The 18,955-nt window shown below is 44.4% G+C and overlaps 1 protein-coding gene across 1 annotated transcript in view; it reads right to left on the reverse strand.

The window, feature by feature from the left end:
• Positions 1 to 18,955, reverse strand: part of CLPB (ClpB family mitochondrial disaggregase) — a 147,932-nt gene that overhangs the window by 90,954 nt on the left and 38,023 nt on the right. Inside the window, exon 4 of the mRNA XM_081240489.1 lies at positions 96 to 199. Coding sequence (XP_081096615.1) covers positions 96 to 199 — 104 coding nt within the window. The remainder of the gene's footprint in view (positions 1 to 95; positions 200 to 18,955) is intronic.

The following is an 18,955-nucleotide window of genomic DNA, read 5'->3' on the forward strand; positions in this document are numbered from 1 at the left end:
TCAACCTGAGTTGCTGGTAGAGCTGGCACAGAGCACGGCTGCCTGGAAGCCACAGGGAGGAGAGATCTCAGAACAGCAGGGTAGCCCACACTTACCTTCCAAAGAATGGATTCCCTGCTCCTTGGCAGTCTTGTAAACACTGCTGAAATCATCCCCGAGGTTTGGGTCAGCACCAGCTGCAAGCAGGACCTGCACCACACTGGAAGAAATCAAAAAGACACCAAGTGTCAAAAATAGGAAAGGCCCAGGAAGTAGACACTCAGATTCTGAGGCATGTTTGGGGACTGGATCTGCCTCTGCTCATGTGAGTGGTACAGTGGAGAGAACATGAACTTTATGAGCATCAAAGACAAGGGTAGGAAAGTTGGCTCTGAAACTTTACTGGCTGAGAGGCTCTGGACCCGTTATCTAACGCCTCTCTAAGGCTCAGTGTCCACGACTATAAAATACGAAGTGTTTATTCATCAATTACTTATCAAATGCTTACTATGTTCTAGTCACTGTTCTAGGTGCTAGTGTCCATGCCCTCAAGGAGCTTACAGTCTCTTCTGGGAAGGACAACAATTTAGCATAAAATTACAGCGAAGTGTGATAAAGGCTACGATGGGAGAAGTACCATGTATGGTGGGAAACCAAGGGAGGGGATCAAGAAAGGCCTCCCAGAGGACGTAGTATTTAAGGTATTAAAGACTTGGAAGGCTGAGAAGCCAGAGCTGGGTTGGTGAAGTGGGAGGACCCAATGCATTTACAAATCTTGGAGGCAAAAGAGCACGAAGCTTCACCTAAAGAAAGCAGAATTGGGGATTTCCCTGGTGGCGCAGTGGTTAAGAATCCGCCTGCCGATGCAGGTTCCATCCCTGGTCCAGGAAGATCCCACATTCCATGGAGCAACTAAGCCCGTGCGCCAAAACTACTGAGCCTGAGCTCTAGAGCCCGTGAGCCACAACTACTGAGCCTGCACGCCTAGAGCCTGTGCTCTGCAACAAGAGAAGCCACTGCAATAAGAAGCCTGTGCACTGCAATAAAGAGTAGCCCCCATGGACTTCCCTGGTGGCGCAGTGGATAGGAGTCCGCCTGCCAATGCAGGGGACGTGGGTTCATGCCCTGGTCCTGGAGGATCCCACATGCCACGGAGTGGCTGGGCCTGTGAGCCATGGCTGCTGAGCCTGCGCGTTCGGAGCCTGTGCTCCATGACGGAAGAGGCCGCAGCGGTGAGAAGCCTGCGTACCGCGCAAAAAAAAAAAAAAAAAAAAAAGAATAGTCCCCTGCTCGCCGCAACTAGAGAAAGCCCACACGCAGCAACGAAGACCCAACGCAGCCAAAAAATAAAAATAAAAAAAATAAAAAAAAAAAGAAGGTAGAATTGGAGTAGAGGGTGTAAGGGGAAGAAAAGTGGGGAATGAGACAAGTCACTGAAGGGATTAAAAGGGAAGTGACGTGGCAACACATGCTTTTCCTCCCCACTTCAAGATATATACATTTAAAAAATGCAAATCATATAGAAATATTAAATTGAAAAATGAAAGTCTTCCCTTATAGCCATCTCCTTAATCTAAATTCTAAGAGTAACCACTATTTATAGTTTGGTGTGTTTCCTTCCAAATCTTTGCTATTAGAAGAATCACTCCTATAGCTGTGTGAGAATGGACTGGAGGGAGTAGGACAAGAGGCAGGAGCCTCCACAGTGAGGTTAAATTAGGTGAATTTATATAGCACCAAGTACAGTGCCTGACCCAGGAATGCTCCATATATGTTAGCTTCCCTTCTATCATGTAATGTTCCTGCTAATACTTTCCTTTTTTTCCCTAATAAAAAAAGGTTCGTGTTCACTATAAAAAAAACTCAGAAGATATAGCTAATCAAAAAGAAAAAAATGTTTTAGAATATATAATATCTTTCCAGTTTTTTCAATGTATGCACATTTTTATTTACCAAAAATTGGATCATATATAAACTCTCCATAAACACACACATACCTTACCCCTTCCATGTCTTAAATATCTATCACATTGTTTTTAATGACTGCACAGTATTCTACTAAAAGGCTAGTCTATATTTAGCTAATCCCCAATGGTAAAACAATTAGATTATTTTTAATATTTCAATAACAATCTCTATTTCCTTTGAATAAATTCCTAAGAGATGAATTTCTAGATCAAAAGTATAAGCATTTTAAAGGCTTCTGATAAATGTTACTAAATTACCTTTCAGAAAGATTGTACCGATTTTTATTTTTACTATCAAAGGAAGAAGGATGAGAGTAACCGCTGTGCCTTCCTTTCACCAAAGCTTTTTCATTATGTGTTAATCTGGACACAGAAAATGGAATCACACTGCTGTTTCAACTTGCATTTCCTTGATTACTAGTGAGGTTGGACTTAAAAAAAATGTTTAGCAATCAGTTGTGTTTCTTTTTTCATGAGTCACAATTATCAATTTTGTTTTTATTTTCAGGCATAATGTCCTTTGCCTATTTTTCTCTTAGCATGTTCATCTTTTGCTCACTGGCCTTCAAAACTATTAATGCTTTTGAAGGCATAAATGGCAAGCATTTAAAAAAATTACTCTAGGGAATTCGCTGGTGGTCCAGTGGTTAGGACTTGGTACTTTCACCGTCAGGGCCTGGGTTCAATCCCTGGTTGGGGAACTAAGATTCTGGAAGCCTTGTGGCCCAGCCAAAAATAAAAATAAATAAAAATTTAAAAATCACTCTATCATAAATATTAAAAAGCCAACCTACAATTTTAGTTTCTCTCCTTTGTTAGTTTTTCAATATCTGTAGCCAGCAGTATTGTTGGTTTTCCCTGTATCAATTGGTTTGAGTTTCATAACCTTCAACAGGCACAAGACCTGCCCAATTATTTGCTGAATGGATGAATGAATTTCAATAACTCCCATGCACACAAACACACAGTCCTCATAGGTAAGTCAAAGAACCATAATCTATCTCCCACATAGATGAGGTTCTTCTACATCTGATTTAACATGGTCAAGTGAGCCTCCTGTGTCTATTCCCCTTACCTAAAAGGATCTTAAGAATTACCTTTTACAGGTAATTTATCTAGGATATGAATTACGATCCCAAAGAGAAATAAGAAGGGTCTCTAAGCACTTAAAATCCATGTCTAAAACTCAGATATTTAACTCACAGCAGAGTCTGTCAGGTTTCACTTGGAGACTATTTGCTCGTAGTTTACACATAATTTGGATTAAGATTGGCATTAGTCTTCCTGCTTGCCAGAAGATTAAAAATTAAGAGGGTTCAAAAAGGCTGTTAGAGATGGGCAAACTAACTGCAGGCAGTGAGAAAAATATCTGATAGAGAGGGATGTAGTATGGTACAGAGGTTAAGAATGCTGGCTTTAAAATCGGAGACAATATGAGCATCAACATGAATAAAGACATTAATGGATTATCACCCATTGGGTACACTAAGATTCCAAGAGTCCGTATTGAAAATAAGTGAATAAGTCAATGGGAGAGAAAGGAAAGCTCTTCTTTACTGTAAAATGACAAATAATACACGTAGAACAAATGATGAAATTAGAAAATCATTTTGCAATCATAATTATCAGGGATATTAAGAGTATGTAGCTCAGACTTCCCTGGTGGCGCAGTAGTTGAGAACCCGCCTGCTGGTGTAGGGGACACGGGTTCGAGCCCTGGTCCGGGAAGATCCCACATGCCACGGAGCAACTGGGCCCATGCACCACAACTACTGAGCCTGTGCTCTGGAGCCTGCAAGCCACAACTACTGAAGTCCGCACGCCTGGAGCCTGTGCTCCACAACAAGAGAAGCCACTGCAATGAGAAGACCGTGCGCCACAACGAAGAGTAGCTCCCACTTGCTGCAACTAGAGAAAACCCGTGCACAGCAACGGAGACCCAACACAGCCTGCCCAAATAAATACATACATACATACATACATAAATGCTAATGAGTACTGTGATGCTCCTAAAGAAGGTTATGGTATGCAGCACCCCCAAATTAAAAAAAAAAAAAAAAAGGAGTATCTAGCTCATATGACTCTGTTAGTGTATGTAATGTGCTTGTACAGTGCCTGACATATAGTAAGTGCTCAAAGAACATTAGTCATCATTACTATGTACCTGACCCTGTAGCTGGGCTGTGGGAAAGTCAAGAGAAGTTTGAACTAAGACACAAATTGGGAAGACAGCATGACATTTTATAACAAGTATAGGGAGACCTGGGTTCAAATCAAAGCTCTATCATTTACTGACTGTGATCTTGGACAAGTTACTTTACCTCTGGGACTCCATTTCCTTACTGGAATAACAGATAATGATGCCTCCCTTGTAGGTTATAAGTATGTAAAACTCCACAGTGCCTGGCACATCAAAGGAGATCCACAAATATGAACTCTCTTCTCTGTGTCCATATAATCTTAGTGACAATAACACAAATCTGGGCTGAAGTGGGCTCTAAATCTATACCTAATCACCCCCAGGACTCATGTTGGCATAGCCCTGTGTTAAGAAGGCAGCTCTTGGGCTTCCCTGGTGGCGCAGTGGTTGAGAGTCTGCCTGCCGATGCAGGGGACACGGGTTTGTGCCCCGGTCTGGGAAGATCCCACATGCCACGGAGCAGCTGGGCCCGTGAGCCATGGACGCTGAGCCTGCGCGTCCGGAGCCTGTGCTCTGCAATGGGAGAGGCCACAACAGTGAGAGGCCCACGTACCGCAAAAAAAAAAAAAAAAAAGAAAAAGAAGGCAGCTCTTCTAGTCATGTACCACAATGTTCATTGCACCACTATTTACAATAGCCAGGATGTGGAAGCAACCAAAAAGTCCATTGACAGATGAATGGATAAAGAAGACGTGGCACATATATACAATGGAATATTACTCAGCCATAAAAGGAAATGAAACTGAGTTATTTGTAGTGAGGTGGATGGACCTAGAGTCTGTCATACAGAGTGAAGTAAGTCAGAAAGAGAAAAACAAATACCGTATGCTAACACATATATATGGAATCTAAAAAAAAAAAAGGTTCTGAAGAACCTAGGGGCAGGACAGGAATAAAGACACAGACATAGAGAATGGACTTGAGGACACAGGGAGGGGGAAGGGTAAGCTGGGACAAAGTGAGAGAGTGGCATGGACATATATACACTACCAAATGTAAAATAGATAGCTAGTGGGAAGCAGCCGCATAGCACAGCACAGGGAGATCAGCTCGGTGCTTTGTGACCACCTAGAGGGGTGGGAGGGAGACGCAAGAGGGAGGGGATATGGGGATATATGTATACGTAAGGCTGATTCACTTTGTGATACAGCAGAAACTAACACAACAATGTAAGGCAATTATACTCCAATAAAGATGTTAAAAAAAAAAAGGCAGCTCTTCTATATTCTGCACAAGTTGGCTTGTTTTAAAATCTAAGTGAGAAGGGTTTGTCGATCTAAACTCAAAGGGACATAATTTGGTTAATCCTCAGCTGCTGTGTCCAATCACCATTCAATCACACCCCCTCCCATGGCAAGCTGTCCCTCCAGGCAGCTAGTGTCACTAACTGTGCTACCTGGGCCTCTCCAGGTTCCTGAGTATTGATTCCATCTGTCCAATTTGCAGGCTGCAAGACGTGTCCAAGCAACCAAGTATGCTGCCCTTCGCCCCAAAGGGCAGACAGTGGTCTGGCAGGATGGGGAGAGGAAAGTGACTAGGCTAAGCCCTGGGGCTGCTAACCCAATCAAAAGGAATGGGCAATTCACTTCACAAACTTGGAGGACAAAGAGGGTGAGCATCAAAGCTAGTGACTCATTCTGCAATTGTGGAGAAGATTCCTTTCACTTTTAATTAACTCAAAAGGCAGCAGCCCCACTGTGGGGTATACCTAGGACTAAAGGAACTGTGGCTGCTCAGTGGCCAAGAGTGGCACCAAACACCTTGCCACATAGCTAGTAAGCTTTTTTTGCCCAAGAGCTACCTCATACTTAAAAAGCATCTAACCCAGAGTTCCACAGTGATCAGGCCTTTTGGAGAAGCCAGCCCAGATCAGGCTAAAGGACTACACGACTATGGTTAGCTCTGATGATGAAAAGAACTTCGTGGATCAATGGGATGTAGGAGGGCAGAAACAGAGTACGAGGCTAGCCAGGTAAGAGAAAGCTAAGGCAAGGCTGGTGAGAACAGGCTTAGCAGCAGGCCAGGCCCAGGGAGTGTCAAGAAGTTCATAGTCAAAACAGAGCCAAGGGCCAGAGACCAGGCAGCAGAGACGTGAGGCAGAGAGTAAAAACCCAGGTCAGATGTCAAGGACTAGAGGCAGAGGGAAACAGCAGACCGCAAAACAAGTAAGCAACCAGAAACCAAGAAACACACTGGTATCAGAGGTCAAGACAAGGCAAAAGAAGCAGACACCAAGGGCAGCAGTGAGGAGACTTGGCAAATGAAGAGATTTCTGACTCTTTGACATTTTTTGCTGAAGCAGAAACAAATCCCCCAATTCAGAACTGTATCTGGGAGAAGGTGACGTACACAAGATGGTGAGTTGGCCCACCTGGCTGACAAGGGGACTATAGGATCTGACGGCACAAAGGGAGGCAGGTACTGCTATCCGAGGTGATCCACCAAAGGACAACTAGAGCTGCCCCTCTGTTCTGGCGTTGGCATACTGGCTGTCACTTGGGAGGTTTGGGTTTAGGTATCACTATCTTAAACTGGAGTAGCTGATGCTAAATGGGCAGTGAAGTGTATGGGCTAGGCCTTCATGGTCTTAATAGCTGGGTTAAAGGGGACAGAGTACACCATCCCACTCACTTATGTTTTTCTATAACACACTCAAAGGAACTATGCTGACTACTCCAGAGGTTCTCACTGGACAAAGGCTTACAAACATCAGCAATTCTCCCAGCCACCTCAGGACTTGGCCTCTGGTGGTGTATGGAAAGATATGCCTACCAATGTCAGTATCAACCTCAAAGGCGAGAGATAATCTCCAGATACCCTACTTCCAATACTAATCTGGAGAGTCAGAGAATGTCTACAGCCCAGGAGGATGGAGGTTTAGAGTTGGCCTTTAGTGACTTGGCTCTGGTAGCAGTACTTGCCTTCCTGTGTGTCCATCAGAATCTACTCTGGTCTTATCTCTGCCCAAGTGAGATGACTCACCAAAAAGACTGGGCTTTGTGAATACTGAAGGTGAAGGTTGTGAGGGATAGTATCCAGCTGACAGGTTGGCAGAGAAGCAGCAATAGGGCAGAGCTAGCCAGGCCAGGGATGGGGGGCACTGCAGGCCTGGAAATCTGGCTAATCAGAAATGGTCAGGTCTTAAAGATTGGCCTTAGGTAGGGAGCAGAACGCAGGTCCAGAGCCTGAGACCTTGGTAAGAGTTACACATGTGAGTAGGAGTGGTGAGCTCTGAGCCTAGGCTGAGAGCTGTTTTCTTTCTGCTTATTTTACTGCCTGCTGATACAAGTATCTATTTTCTCAAGGGTACAGTAGGGCTAAGTAGGAGGAAGATAGCAGTCTAATAATAAGAGCTAGCATTTGTATATACTTCCTACATGCTAGGCACTATTTTAAATACTTTATATATACTAACATCTAATCTTCACAACAATCCTATGAGGGAGGTTAAACAGAAACTGAGGGATAAGTAACTTGTCTAAGGTCACTCAGCTGTAAGGAGCAGAGGTGGGATTCAAACCAGGGCAGTCTGGCTACCAAGCCCATGTCCTTATCACTCTGCTACATGGCCTCTCACTTCCCTGTGTTGACTCCCAGGTAGCTAACAGTCTGTATAAGCACTTCGCCTCAACTCAACTTTTAGCAACAAGGCTAGGATCAGGAAGCCCAACAGAAAAATGAGGCAAGGATACGAACAGTTAATGCCCAGAGGAGGAAAAAAACAAACAAAGATGATTAAGTATATGAAGAGATCCTCAAGCTAGTGTGTGATTAGAGAAAGGAAAATTTTTAAAAATGAGATAGCATTTTATTGGGAATTTGGGATTGACATGCACACACTGCTATATTTAAAAGAGATAACCGGGCTTCCCTGGTGGCACAGTGGTTGAGAGTCCGCCTGCCGATGCAGGGTACACGGGTTCGTGCCCCGGTCTGGGAAGATCCCACATGCTGCGGAGTGGCTGGGCCCGTGAGCCATGGCCGCTGAGCCTGCGCGTCCGGAGCCTGTGCTCCGCAATGGGAGAGGCCACAACAGTGAGAGGCCCGTGTACCGCAAAAAAAAAAAAAAAAAAGAAAAGAAAAAAAAGAGATAACCAACAAGGACTTACTGTAAATTAATTAATTAATTTAAAAATATGAGATTGAACTTCAAGTTAACACACTGGCAAAAAGTGAGAAAGCTGAAAAATGTCCAGTGTTGGTGAAGACATGGGGATCTCAGATTCTTCATGCACTGCCAGGGGACAGACTGATGCAGCCATTCTGGAAGCCAGTCTTGTAATATTTGTCATGTTAAAGTACCTTACCCTATGGCCCAGCACTTTGCTCCTCAGGATATGTATCTCAGAGAGATTCTTACACAGGTCTACAGAGGGCAACATGGGAGATGTTCACCACATATTTTGTGGCAGTGGGGAGTTGCCGGCAATCAAGTGTCCATTACTGGAGGAACAGGTAAGTTAAATGTGGTAAACACATGCTATGAAACATGATGCAGCAGTCAGAAGCAACAGGCTGGATACACGTGCAGCAACATGATGAATAGATGATTTTTAAAAAGGGGTTGATTCCCTGCCACCTACTATTATTCATTAATTGAACGTGACCATCTGTTCTAAAAATTTATTCCTTCAGGGAGTCTCTCAATTGCAGAACTCTAATTCCCATGCTGATCTAGTGATCTTGGGGGCTGAAGAATTAAGGACCCAGTGAAAACAACGAATTCCCCGAAGTACACCAAAGGCCATCACATAGGGCCCTCCTACTGGTTCAACTGGTTAGTGCTCATTCACCTTCAGGGCTCCTCAGTGACATAGTCACCAACTCAACTGAGGCTTCTCTGACTCCCAGCCCAGGTCCACACCCTCTTTGCACAGAATCCGGTACCTACTCCTGTGGAAGGTGACCCTCACCATGTTATATCGTGATTGCCTGTCTACTTTTACTTGCCTTTCCCAGTAGATCACGGGGCAAGAGCCATGTCTCAACCTTCTTTCCCAGCTCCTTGCCCGGTGCCTTGGATCACAATAAGTGGTCAACAGATGCTTTCTGAATGACTGTATGAAAAAATGAAGAATGAATAAATGAAATAATTATTTTATTTGGTGAGAAATGGGGGAGAAAGGTGGAACACAACGGTCTCAGCCCTGGCCAGCCTTCCCCCACCTGAGGGTCCGAACTGGGCTGCAGGCAGCTTAGCTGTGGAAAACTTCCATCTTCCTCTCCTGAGCACTAGGCCCTTCCTGCCCTCTACCAGGCAGTTCCCAAACAAAGCTGAGGAAAAGAACGGGAGGGTGGTCCCTAAGAAGCAGCTCCTGGGACTCACAGAACTCCCTTTGGAGCAACAGCCCCCACCAGGCAAGTTTTAACTTGCCGATCAGGTTTGTAATTAGATTAGATGTGGGAGCACACGTAGGAAGTTGGCTCACAAGGACCTTGATGAGCTCCTGCTTTCAGGACAGTGGGGTGTCACAATGCACAGGAGGACAGTTACATCGATTGGCTTTCTGCTCTCAGTGGCCGGAGGGGCTTTGGGTCATCACATTGTTTAGGAAAGAGGGAGGAAACCTGTGGTGTGAGCTGAGGCCTAAGCTGGGCCAGGCGCGTGTCAAAGACGGCTGGCGAGCAGCTGGAGTTGGTGAAGCAAGAAGGGCAGTGATCCCAGCTCCAGGTCATCCCCACACAATGTGGAGCTTCAGAAGAAGCTCCTCCGACTCCTCCTCTCCTCTACCCCCCACATGCAAGCACAGGGTCACTGTGTCCCAAGGAAAAGACAAAGAGTTGACCTATTCTCAACCCAGAGCACACCTCGATGAGGGAAGAAAGCAAAGAGGTCACAGGTCAGGAGGTTTGCTGGAAAGTCAAATGAGCTATGGATCATTCAGTCTACTGGTTGGTCTACAGGCGGTCGGGAAAGCGGGGTGGCCCGACCAAAGGCACTGGCCTGTGTTGAATCTAGAGGTCCTGTGGTGTGGAGGCATGAGCTTGGTGGGGGGCAGGATGGGAAGGCAGTTTTCTTTTCTTTTTTGGGGGTGGGGTGCAGTTTTCTTTTTAAAGCCAGCTTCCTAGGGAAACAAACTAAAGATTAGGGAGGAAGCAAGGAAGGTACCTGTGTAGAAAATGTGCCCCAGTTTCCTCGAATGAGGATGTTATTTTGTTTACTTCCCTCAAAAGGTAAAGATCAATAATCATAATAAAGCAGCCACGGTGGGTTGAGCACTTTACATTTACTATTCCAGATCCTTATAACCACTTGCAATGAGGTACTAGTCAGTTTTACAAATGAATAAACTGAGGCTCAGCGAGATAACAAGAGTTATCCAAGTATACACATTAAATAAGCACAGGAATCACGATTCAAATCCATGTGTCTGTCTGGGGCCAAACCCAGTGCACATTCCCCTAAACCACACTGGTTCTCACCCATCTGACCATCCATTAGTCTGTCATAATATCCCATAGTCGCTGGGCCCTTTACTATGTACCTGGGACAGTGATATTTTCAGATGGTCGTAACAGCTAGCTGGGATAAGAGGCAGTCTGATTCAGAGGGACAAGGGTCAAAATCAGTAGAGGGCTCAGACCAGGTGAGATAATTTAGGCAAGGCTTAAGGAAGGCATGGCACGTTAAGCAGAGGACCAAGAAATCGAGATTACCCATCACAGGATTTCCAGGACAATCCCAATTTCATATCTTTAGCCTAGTTCTAAATACACTTCCATATCTTTCAATCTGTGGTTCATAGCACACAGTCGCCAAACCGATGGGGCAGTGTGGTCAAGCCCTGGTTATTAGGGATTCTTTCCACAGTATAGGCTAGACTAGGCTCTCTCTAGGCAAATGATCCGTAAGAGCATGCTGAGGCTGGTACATGTCCTAGACATACTATGCACTAGGCATTGCAGTAAGCAGTCTTACAATGCATGTTAATCATCGCAACCACCCTATGCTGACGCAGATGCTATTATTGTTCCTACTTTGCAGATGAGGAAACAGCTGTTAAGAGGTAGAGCTAGGTTTTAAACTCAGGCCCTCTTTCCAGAGCTCTTGTTCCTCACCACTCTGCCACACACAACTAGACTGTGCTCCCCAAAGTAAAGACTGTGCCTGGCCATCTGTTCCCTTGCACATAGGCTGCAGTACGGGCCAGGAAATATTCGTTGAATCAATTCACTTCTAAGGCCTTAACACTGCACTGTTGATGCACACATTGAGTTTTCAGTCAGCTCCTGGGCTTTACTTGCTAGTATTACTAAAGTGGGTCTCCTTGAATTTTACAGTTGGTTTTTGGTTTCAGCTGTAGACTGAAACACCTGTCCCTATTAATTTTTATCACCACAGATTTAACCATTGCTCTAGCCCACTGAGTTCTTTTTTCACATCTCCGACTCTTTCACCTAACATATCAACTACCTCTAAGGTTCATTTAATCTGCCCATTTGGTTGGCATTTATCAATGGTCTCACTAGAATCAGTGATATGACTAGTGAATAGGACAGACCCCTGTGGCTCACCAGTACAGTCTGCTTTCCAGTCTGATATCCATTCATATATAAACAATGAACCAGATCATTCACCATTCATTAGTTTGACCAAACTATCTGCCACATCATATTTTATTCATGTGGATACTATGAGAGACAGCCAAATACCTTGCTGCAACCCAGACACACCTACCATATTTACTGTATATTCCTGACCCACCAAGCTGGCACCCCTATTTAAATAAGCACAGAGTGGGTCTGATGTCTTTAAAGAGGAGGTGCAGGAGTGGACCATACCACAGTCCCTAGAAATGGAACATCCTTCCCCAGGCTGCTGAACTGGATGAGCACTGGATGCTCTTTACATCCCAACTGATCTTCTCCATGAAGACAGCACTGAACATAGAACCCCAGGATGGGATATAGCGTTGGAGAGGGGGGTGGGTACCCTGAGACTGTCAGTTTAGGCAAATGAGCTGACATCACTTTCCAGGGAGCAGTGTCTGGGTGGCCTGAGGTCAAGGCATGTGTCTGCCAAACTAGAAACGGGTGCATGCTGGAATTGGAATATCATTACTACGAAACAGGATTATCTTGAGCAATGATTCTAAATGGGATTAGAAATGACTCTTTGTTACTCAGAGATAATCAACCACAGCAGCGGTGGGAGAGACATCAAGCTCGGCACACTTTTCTGGGGGCATGGTGCTGGCATTCCGGGCACCTGGCCAGCACGCTCACCCGCCCTTCCTTGCTGGGAAATACTGGGAACTGTTCTTCACTAGGCAGCTGTGGCCACCTGGGACGAGAGCAAGCTCCACATCAAAATGCCCTGCTTTGGGGTCCCATGTTCTAGGCCCAGCTTCTTAGATGAAAAGGAGTGGAAAAGGAATATCCAAAGCCCTACTGCCTCTGCATCACCCATCAGATACTGGTGAGAGGTAAGTAATACCCCCACCTCCATCAAAGATAGGCTTACCCGCAGGAAATTCACCACTAACTTCCTGAGGTCACCAATCAGCAGCAGCAGCAGTGTTAGTCATAATAATAATTAAGACACTACCACTACTACTATACTACTATTAACTAAAGTAGCAAACTCTTATCAAGTGCTTACTATGTGGCAGGCATTATTCTAAACACTTTACATATATTTACACATTTAAAGTAGCTCAGCTTATTATCTCCATTTTATGGCTGAGGAAACAATCACAGATAAGTGAAAGAACTTGCCAAGGTAGATGACTAGTAAGAGGAAGAGACAGCTTGGATGTGAATCCAGGTCGTCCAGCTCTAGAGCTCACAGCTCTACCACATGCTAGACAGTTACAGCCTGAGAGGACCATGGTCCGTGCTGGATAAGGCTTTCCTTTACCCTCACTGGTCTCCAGACCCTGCCAGTACCCCCTACTAACTCTGGTACATCTCTACTTTCTTACTTTTAGGAGCCTATGCTCACAATGATGCTTATTCCAGAAATGCTGTCTTTCTACTCTCCACCTCTACCAACCAAAATCCTGTCTGTCTTTCAAGGCCCACCTCATGTGAAAGGGCCTCCTTTCATGATTAACCCCCACCCCAGCACTCTAGGCTGGTCTTCTCTGGGTACTGACCACATTCTGCCTCAATCTACCGTTAAAAGGAGGCTTGTTTTATCTCTTTTCTGAAAGCTTTTCTGAAGACAAGTAGTTTGTCGGTTTTTAGATTTCTCAAAAAATCATCCAGCACATAGTGGGTCATCAAGAAACCTTGCCTGAATTGACTTGACTCCTGGTCTTGGCACCCCTTGATTCATTGCATGGCTTTGCTCCCTGCATCTTCCCTACCCAGGTAGTACAGTCCAGTGGACAGAATAAGGGTTTGGGGTTCAGAGGGACCTGACTTCAAATCCTGGCTCCCCCTTTCACTTACTGGACAACCTTAGGCATCTCTGAGCTTCATTTTCCCTATCTGTAAAATAGGGATAATAATCCCCCCATTTTAGGATTGCAGTGAGGATTAGAGCCAACATGGGAAGTACTCGACATGGGCCTGGCACACAGAAGACACCCAATCAACCACAGCCATCATCATCACTATAGTCAGGAGATCAGATAGCACAAAGCCAGCCTCCTTGGGCCGAAGGAAGCACCACTCTGCAGCAAGCAGCCAGGCTGAGAACAGGCTGGGGACCTTGGGAAGAGACTGTAGGCCTCCAAAGCAGGATAGACCTCCATGTTGTCAGGCCCCCCGGTACCTACATTAAAGCATAGGTACTGGGGTGCTCTACCTGCTCTGCCTCTGGCCAGCCAGCAAGGAAGAAGAGCCTCCCATGGAGGCTGCCCCAGTCCAGCTGCAAGAGAAGCATCAGCTCTTTGCTCTAAGAACACCTGTGGAGCTGTCGGCCACACAGAGAGGCCTGTAAAACCTCTCCTGCAGGTCAGCGATCTGGCTTGGGCTGCTGGGTTCTTAAAGATAGGATTTAATGCCCCCCCCTTAGTAAGGTGGAGGGAAAATAAGCAAATGCTAAAAATAAATGACTGCTATGAGAGGGAATTAAGTGGTCTTCAGCCAAGGATGGCAGCATTTTAAAATTAACAAAGCCCAGGTACCACATCCAGGAAGGCCTTGGCAAATGCGTGTTATCCACTCATTAGCTCAGCTCCTCAGGGACCCCAGCCAAGCAGGGAAGGCAGTGCCGGGAAGCAGTCCTTCCGATGCTGATGAAATGCACTCCGGGAGAAAAAGCAGAAGGAGGGAGGGAGACTCTTGTGGGGAATTTCAAACAGTTCTGCTGGAGCTTCCTTCTCTGCCTGGCAGTCTCACTTCTCTGAGGCAGGGGCTTTCAAGGCAACCAGCAAGCCCAAGTGGACTCAAATCTGAACCTCCCCCCACCACCCCACTGTTTCAGGATCTTTGGTTCCTGAAGCTCCACAATGGCCATACTATTTAGGTGGTCCTCCCTGCATGGCAGTCCACGGACAAGGAAACCAAGAATGATGTGGGATGAGAGGCAAGCTCCCAGTCCTGAACCCTGCACCTTCTCCTCGCCATAAAGAACCATATGACACTTTGTGAGCCCACTGTATACCACTCATAAGGTGAATTTATCACTATTCATCAGTGACTCTACTTCATGACATCACAAACCGTGTGAATCCACAAATCTTTATTCTCTACTAACAATCAGAATATATAGTACTCCTATGTAAGATACCATCAACTATAAGAATTCAAAAAATTCCAGGTGACCATAAACATTATGAATTCATTTTAACTCTAACAGGAATTCTCAGTACACCAAAGGTCACAATTAACAGTGAAAATATAGAGAGATGGCGGTTTTTTGAAAACTTTTTAAAAGTCTGTTTATTGAAGTATCATTTATGCATAGTAAAATTCATCCTTTTAAGTTGTACAGTTTGATGAGTTCTATGACCACCACTATAATCAACACTTAGAGTATTTCCATCACCCCAAAAGTTCCATTGGGCCCTTCCCCCGCCCCAAACCCTAGCAGCCACTAACCTGATTTCCGTCCCTATAGTACTGCCTTTTCCAGACTGTCATATAAATGGAATTATACAGCAGGTAGCTTTTCATGTCTGGCTTTAACTTAGCATAAGGCTTTAAAGATTTGACCATGTTGTTACCTGTACAAGAAGTTTGTTCTTTTTTTACTGCTGAGTAGTCCACTGTATGGATGTACCATAATTTGTCCATTCACCAGATGATGGACATTTGGGTGATTTCAAGTTTTTGGTGATTATGAATAAAGCTACTATAAATATTTGCATACAGGTCTTATTGTAGATGTATGTTTTTATTTCTCATGGACAAATATCTAGGAGTTGGTTCTGCTGGTCTGTATGATAAATGTATGTTTTACCTTTATAAGAAACTGCTGAAGTGTTTTCCAAAGTGGCTATACCATTATGCATTCCTATCAGCAGGGATGACAACTGTTCTGCATCCTTATCAGCACTTGGTATTGTCAGTTTTAAAAATGTTGGCCATTGCAATAGGTGTGTAGTGGTATCTCATTGTGGTTTTAACTTGCACTCCCCTAAATGCTGAGTATCTTTCATGTGCTTATTTGCCATCAATCTCTTCTTTGGTGAAGTGTCTGCTCAAATCTTTTGCCTATTTTTTAAAAATTGGGCTATCGGGACTTCCCTGGTGGCGCAGTGGTTAAGAATCTGCCTGCCAATGCAGGGGACATGGATTCAATCCCTGCTCTGGGAAGATCCCACGTGCCGTGGAGCAACTAAGCCCGTGCGCCACAACTACTGAAGCCTACAAGCCTAGAGCCCATGCTCCACAACAAGAGAAGCCACCACAATGAGAAGCCCGTGCACCACAACAAAGAGTAGCCCCCGCTCGCCGCAACTAGATAAACCTGTGCACAGCAACAAAGACCCAACGCAGCCAAAAATAAATAAATTTATTTTTTAAAAATTGGGCTACCTTTAATTACTGATTTGTAAGAGTTCTTTATACCTTCTGGATACTATTCTTTTATCAGATGTGTTTTGACAGCTTATTTTTTGAGGAATTAGAATTAATACCATTTTTCTTCCAAACCACTATCCCCTGCATATACATGCTGATGAAGAAAACAGGATAGACTTAAATTTTCAATTTACAAATACCTTAGTGTCATTGGACAAAGGGTCAAGCAGTACTTAGTACCTGTTAAAACTCATGAGACTGTTTTTACCTCCATGATGAGCACCCAACCACCATTAGGCTTTAAAGAAAGCTACATCTGGAGAAATGGCTGTCCTATAAACAGCTTTTGCCCCCCAGGCTCTGCACCTCCCAAAGCCCTGTTCTGGTCTGCCAGGCTCTTGGAATGGTCAACAGTCGTCACACTCCATTGCTGGCCATTGTCCACTGGGAAAGGTAGGAGGCTCCCAATCCACCCCTCAGTGAAAGAGCAAACAGTGGGGCCTGTGGCTGCCTGGACATCAAAGTAGAGCAAACAGGCCTGGCAGGCCCTGCCTCTCCGCCTACACATCCTGCAAATGCCATCTGAAGGAGCATCCCTGAGGGGGTCATGACTTTCAGCTTGTCACAGCACACATCAAAGTTTGCACCACACACGAACTGGGTGCATGGGTTCGAATCAAGTTGCCCAAGAGCGGATACTCAGCCATTGTGTCCAGTTTTAATCCCGTGTTTTCCCAAGTAATTAAGCCTTCTTGCTTATGAACTTGTGACTAAGTAAAGCATCACTGAGAGGTTGTAACATCAAAGTGCCTTCCACCGTCTGTCCATGTTTAGTAAAATTGGATTTCTTTCCCTTCTTAAAGAAAAACTAATTGAATTTAGCTGAAGACTGGGTATATTTGCACGAGCCAGTAGAGGCTGTGCTAAGTCACAGTGGTCATCCTGCGACCCTGTGGCTTAGCGTTTAGCTGGGCTGGGTCAGAGTGCAACATGGAATGAGGCACCCAGACTCAGGCTAAACAAGTGCCAGTGGCATGAGGCTTATGGAGGGATCACTGTGGAGAAGGGGCCAGCCCCCGCCAACTACTCCTCAAGTCAACACTACACCCAAGCTGTTACTAGGCTGGCAAAAGGATTGTCCTAGCAGAATGTTGGTAAATCTTTGGCAGGAGGGCTACTGAAGACAATGGCCATCACAATGCTCGAGTCCTTGATGTCAGCAGTCCAAGTAAGCTTCTTAAGGCAAAGGCTGTGATGCTTACTTAGTATCTGAATCCCCTTTAGCCTAGCATATCAGCACCTGACACAGTCTAGTTTTTAAAAAAGTCTGCTGGATGCATAACATGATAACATAAAGGTATGTCAGCACAAAGTTCCTCTCTCCTGAAGAACCAAAACTCTCTGTATCCCTTTTTTGCCCTGCTTGTCAGGAAACTTCAAATTAAATTCATACTCGATTCCGCTAATTACCTGATTTACAGTGAGTACAGCCTGGTCCCATTTATGTAAAATTAGACACATAGATATAGATATAGATATAGATATAGATATAGTGATCAGTCTCTAGGTAGAGGGGATTCAGCTGACGGCTACTTTCTTCTCTATATTTTCTTTACAAAAACAATAAACCTAATTTTGGAGAAGAAAATCTCTAGTTCTATCCTGATAGAATTATCTTTCCTTTTACCTATATGATTTCTGATCTTGATCCAGTTTTAACTCTCCTGTGTACATTTATATTTGTATTTTGATTTAAGTCACCTTAAACCCTTTTTGTAAATAAAAGGAGGGAATAAATTATAAATAAGTTCCCATGCATATTTTTAACATTTTGTTTTATAACACTATTTTCTGTTCAAAATTAAACAAAATAGCATTCTCTTTACTATTCAAAATAAAATAAAATAATAAATACATATATAAATAAAGGTTCACAAGAAGATAATCTCCTTAAGTACAGAGACTACTGTGTTCATATCCCCAAGGACTTAACACATTAAGCAGCCAGGCACTAAAGGCAGTTGAGGGTGAAATGACTGGGTTTCTCTCAGGATATCACCTTTGAGCTTGTGGGCTGCCAACATTCTAAAGGAGGAGAAGGTTCTCTACTTTCAGCCTTGAATCACGGGGTGCTGTCCCTCTACTCGCCCTTGATCCAAACCCATTTCAAAGGTGGTGGCATTTCAGGCCTGGCCAGTATGACTCCAGAAGGGTTTGGTGACTGATGAGATGAGAATCAGCACATTTCTAATACAGAAAAACTTACTGGCAGAGTGTGCTGGGATGGACACGATAATCCTTCAAGACCACTCCCATAGCACCTTACAAATGAGGCCTACCCACCCTGAGCAGTGTACTCCTGGCATTCACTTTTACCAGATTCTACTTTTCCTTTTTTTCCATTAGCACTTCTTATCTTCTAATATATAGTTTACTTACGCATTGTATTTATTGTTTATTGTCTGTCCCTGCCTCTCTCTACCCAGGGACCACCACTTGTACAGAAATAAGCTCTTTGAGGACAGGGATATTTGTCTGTCAAGAACAGTGCCTGGCAAACAGTAGGTGCCAAACAAGTTTTGTGATATGAATAAATAAATCCAACCTGAGACTATGCTATTTTCTATAAAAATCTGTCCTCACTGGGTATCGGAAGGAAGAGGAGGGCACAAAATAGAAGCTTAAAACACCAGTAATTAGTCCTAGGAACCCAGTAAATGCAAGCCAACACTCTCACTTTGCTCAATGAGCATCACTGATTTGCTAATGGCCCTGGATAAAGACAGAGCAATCAGTTAAACCAACAACTCATTAGATTCAGAGAGAAGTGTCCTCAAAGCACATCTACTAGCTATGTGCTCACTGATTGGCAGTACTCTTAAGTACAGTGTTA

The sequence above is a fragment of the Mesoplodon bidens genome (genome assembly GCF_964165515.1).
Source record: "Mesoplodon bidens genome assembly, chromosome: 7".
Classification (NCBI taxonomy): Eukaryota; Metazoa; Chordata; class Mammalia; order Artiodactyla; family Ziphiidae; genus Mesoplodon; species Mesoplodon bidens.